The 3078-nt window shown below is 38.4% G+C and overlaps 1 protein-coding gene across 1 annotated transcript; it reads right to left on the bottom strand.

The window, feature by feature from the left end:
• Positions 1-936: 936 nt before the first annotated feature.
• LOC110328191 (olfactory receptor 958) lies at positions 937-1878 on the bottom strand. Its single transcript, XM_021207575.1, has one exon. It carries the CDS (start codon positions 1876-1878, stop codon positions 940-942), a length of 939 nt encoding a protein of 312 aa, XP_021063234.1. The 3' UTR covers positions 937-939.
• Positions 1879-3078: the final 1200 nt, after the last annotated feature.

Here is a 3078-nt window from a genome sequence, read left to right on the forward strand (position 1 = left end):
TGACTGATGGCCACAGAATTATGGAGCTGGGGCCCCATGTCAGGAACCCAGTGTTTGGGAGCATGGCAAATGAGCCTTCTGTACGTTACAGATTAATCTGATGGTTCTACAGGGTTTAAACCTAGCTCACCCAGAAAACAGGCTGCCCTTCACGGTCCCACATATGTCAAAACACATTTTTGTGCACAAAGCACAGCCTAGTTCTTTGTGTATGTAGAGTTGCAGAAAGTGAAGAACTATAGGAAACTGAGGAAAGCTGGAAGCAGGAGAGAGGTTCTTCCCCAAGGAATGGAATACAAATCGGTTTTCCAGTGCCAAATGATCAGTAATACACAAGTAATGTTATATAGATGAACTTATAATTAGGAATAAATGTGTATACAGATACATGTGTGCATGCAATAACAATTAGAGTAACAAGAGGCATTGAATCTGAAGGAGAGTGGGAAGAGATATGTAGGAGGATTTGGAGTGAAGAAAGGCAAGAGAGAAATGTAATTATATTATGATCTAAAATTTTTAAAGAGAAAAAAATAATTTTAAAAATCATAACTAAATTTGTCAACTGTTGTTATTATATTTAAAACTATTACCCAAGAAAAATATATACATATATTTATATGTGAAAGTGCCAGTACTCTTTAGAGGTATGCCAATACTCTTGCTCAATTACTATATTTTTTTCTTTTTGTCTTTCTGCTTAAGATTGTCTCACATATAGTGGATGAAGCTTCTGTGAAAGAGACCTTCCTATCTGAGTAGATATTACTTCCAAAAAAGGCAAATAACAACAACTAAGACTAAGCTAATAAAAGACCAACATTAGTGAAGCTCACTCTCTGTGCTAAGGATCTATCAGCAAGATTGATAATGGCAAGATCGATGCTATATCACACAAGTGATTTTGATGATGATGATGATCATGATGATTTCATCTTCCTAACCCTCAGAAACTGGCCCCTTCCCATGCAGTATCTTTTTCAGGGCTATCTTTACTTCCTTATTCCTCAAAGTATAGATCAAAGGGTTCAGCATTGGTCCTACCAAGTTCATCAGAATTTGCACTACAGTTCCCACCATGGGGTTTGGTGTAGGCTGTAGGTATACAGTGATTATAGGGCCATAGGCACAGAGGATAGCAATGAGATGGGCACTGCAGGTAGAGAAGGCACGCTGACGCCCCTCAGTTGAATGAATACTCAAGATGGAGATTGCAATTCTCGTATAGGACAGAAGAATCAGGAGAAAGCAGGCAAGAGACACTAGACCAACATTAGTGAAGCTCACTCTCTGTGCTAAGGAGGTATCAGAAGATGCCAACGGCAAGATGGCTGGTATGTCACAGAAGAAGTGATCTACTTCATTAGGACCACAGTAAGGCAAAGTGAAGGTGAGGGAAGTTAAGACGCTGGAGTGGAGGCATCCTAATAGCCATGTGCCCACAGCTAGAGCCACACAGATCCTAGAGTTCATGATGACTGAGTACCGAAGAGGGTGACAAATGGCAGCAAAGCGGTCATAGGCCATCACTGTATATAAAAAGCACTCAATGCTCCCAAGAAAATGAAAGAAGAAGAGCTGGGAGACACAGTCTTGATAGGAGATAAGTCTGCTAAGTCCCATAAGGTAAAGGAGCATTTTTGGACAGGTCACAGAAGAGAAACCCATATCAAATACCGACAAGTTCCCCAGGAAAAAATACATGGGAGTATGAAGGCGGGCCGAGGAAATAACAGCCACAAGGATAGAAACATTTCCCACCAGGGTACAGGCGTAGAAGGGCAGGAATAACACAAAAAGCAGAGTCTCCAAGCCCTCTGTGTGTGGGATTCCCAGGAGGATGAACTCAGTCACCACTGAGCAGTTTTTTATCTCCATGAAAGGCAGCTCCAGAAGAGGAAGAAGAAGCAGAGGTGGTGGAGCGCCTCTTGGTTCAACATCCATGGAGTACACATGATCAGAAAATGAAATGCAAGCAGCAGTGTTTTGGCTCTATGCTACAGAAAGATTGCTTGTAATCCAATTTAGAAAATGTTATTACAAAAATGCTTGCCATAGCCAACTGAATGATTTATCCACAAAATAGTTTTGCTGTATTGATTCCAAATGCAGATGTTTCTTGTTAAGTTAATGCTGAGTAAAGATCATGTTTGAGAAAGTAAGAACAATATCCACATAAATATATGCTGCACCTTCACCATAGCAGAGAGATATCAAGTCTCATAATAATTTAAAATTTTTGACATCACTAGAGTCAGGAACTACAATTTCAACACCACTGTATTTGCAATTCACTATTTAGAGCAGCCTTATGTTTTACCCCTTTGTTCATGAAGTAAGATTAACCGATCACTACTTGACAGCTCAAATCGGGTTTATTTAATCTCTGTTCACTTAATTCTCACAGAATGTCTATGCTTTGGGTCTAGAATAAAGTAAATACTAATGTATTGGCTAGGATAAGCAACTCAGATAAATGCAGGTTAATGGGAGAAATTAGGATCTAAAATATTTTTTTGTAGATATCTGTCTTTTCACTTTATGATATCTGTGATGTCATTTCATATTGCTGCACCTATTGGACCAGGCAAAAACATTATTTGTGTTCTTGCTTCTTAGCAAGCAATGGAAGATTAACATGTCTTTCTGATTGTGCACACCAGCATACACGCATATACACATAATTGTGAAGTGTAGGAGTATATTGTGACACGTATAACTATACCCATGGTGGTAAGTATAATACTTCGCATTATTAATGCTGAGAAACTAAAGCTCTCAAGATAAAAGTGCCTAGAAAGAACTGGATAAATTAATTTTCTTTACACAAACTTATGTGAAAGATCAGATAGCTATCTTCCAAAATAACCTTGTAAAGTAGTTGATACTGTGCTTTTGCTACAATCCACTAAATATTTACTTACTTAGCTCTCATAAATGGAGAACACTTGCTATTGTTCTACTGAAGAAAGAAAGAGAGAAAGGAAGAAAGAAAGAAAGAAAGAAAGAAAGAAAGAAAGAAAGAAAGAAAGAAAGGAAGGAAGGAAGGAAGGAAGGAAGGAAAGAAAGAAAGAAAGA

This window comes from Mus pahari, chromosome 10, assembly GCF_900095145.1.
Source record: "Mus pahari chromosome 10, PAHARI_EIJ_v1.1, whole genome shotgun sequence".
Taxonomy (NCBI): domain Eukaryota; kingdom Metazoa; phylum Chordata; class Mammalia; order Rodentia; family Muridae; genus Mus; species Mus pahari.

Coding starts and splice junctions, on each gene's coding strand:
- LOC110328191 (XM_021207575.1), bottom strand. CDS start 1,878: ATGGAGATAAAAAACTGCTCAGTGGTGACTGAGTTCATCCTCCTGGGA.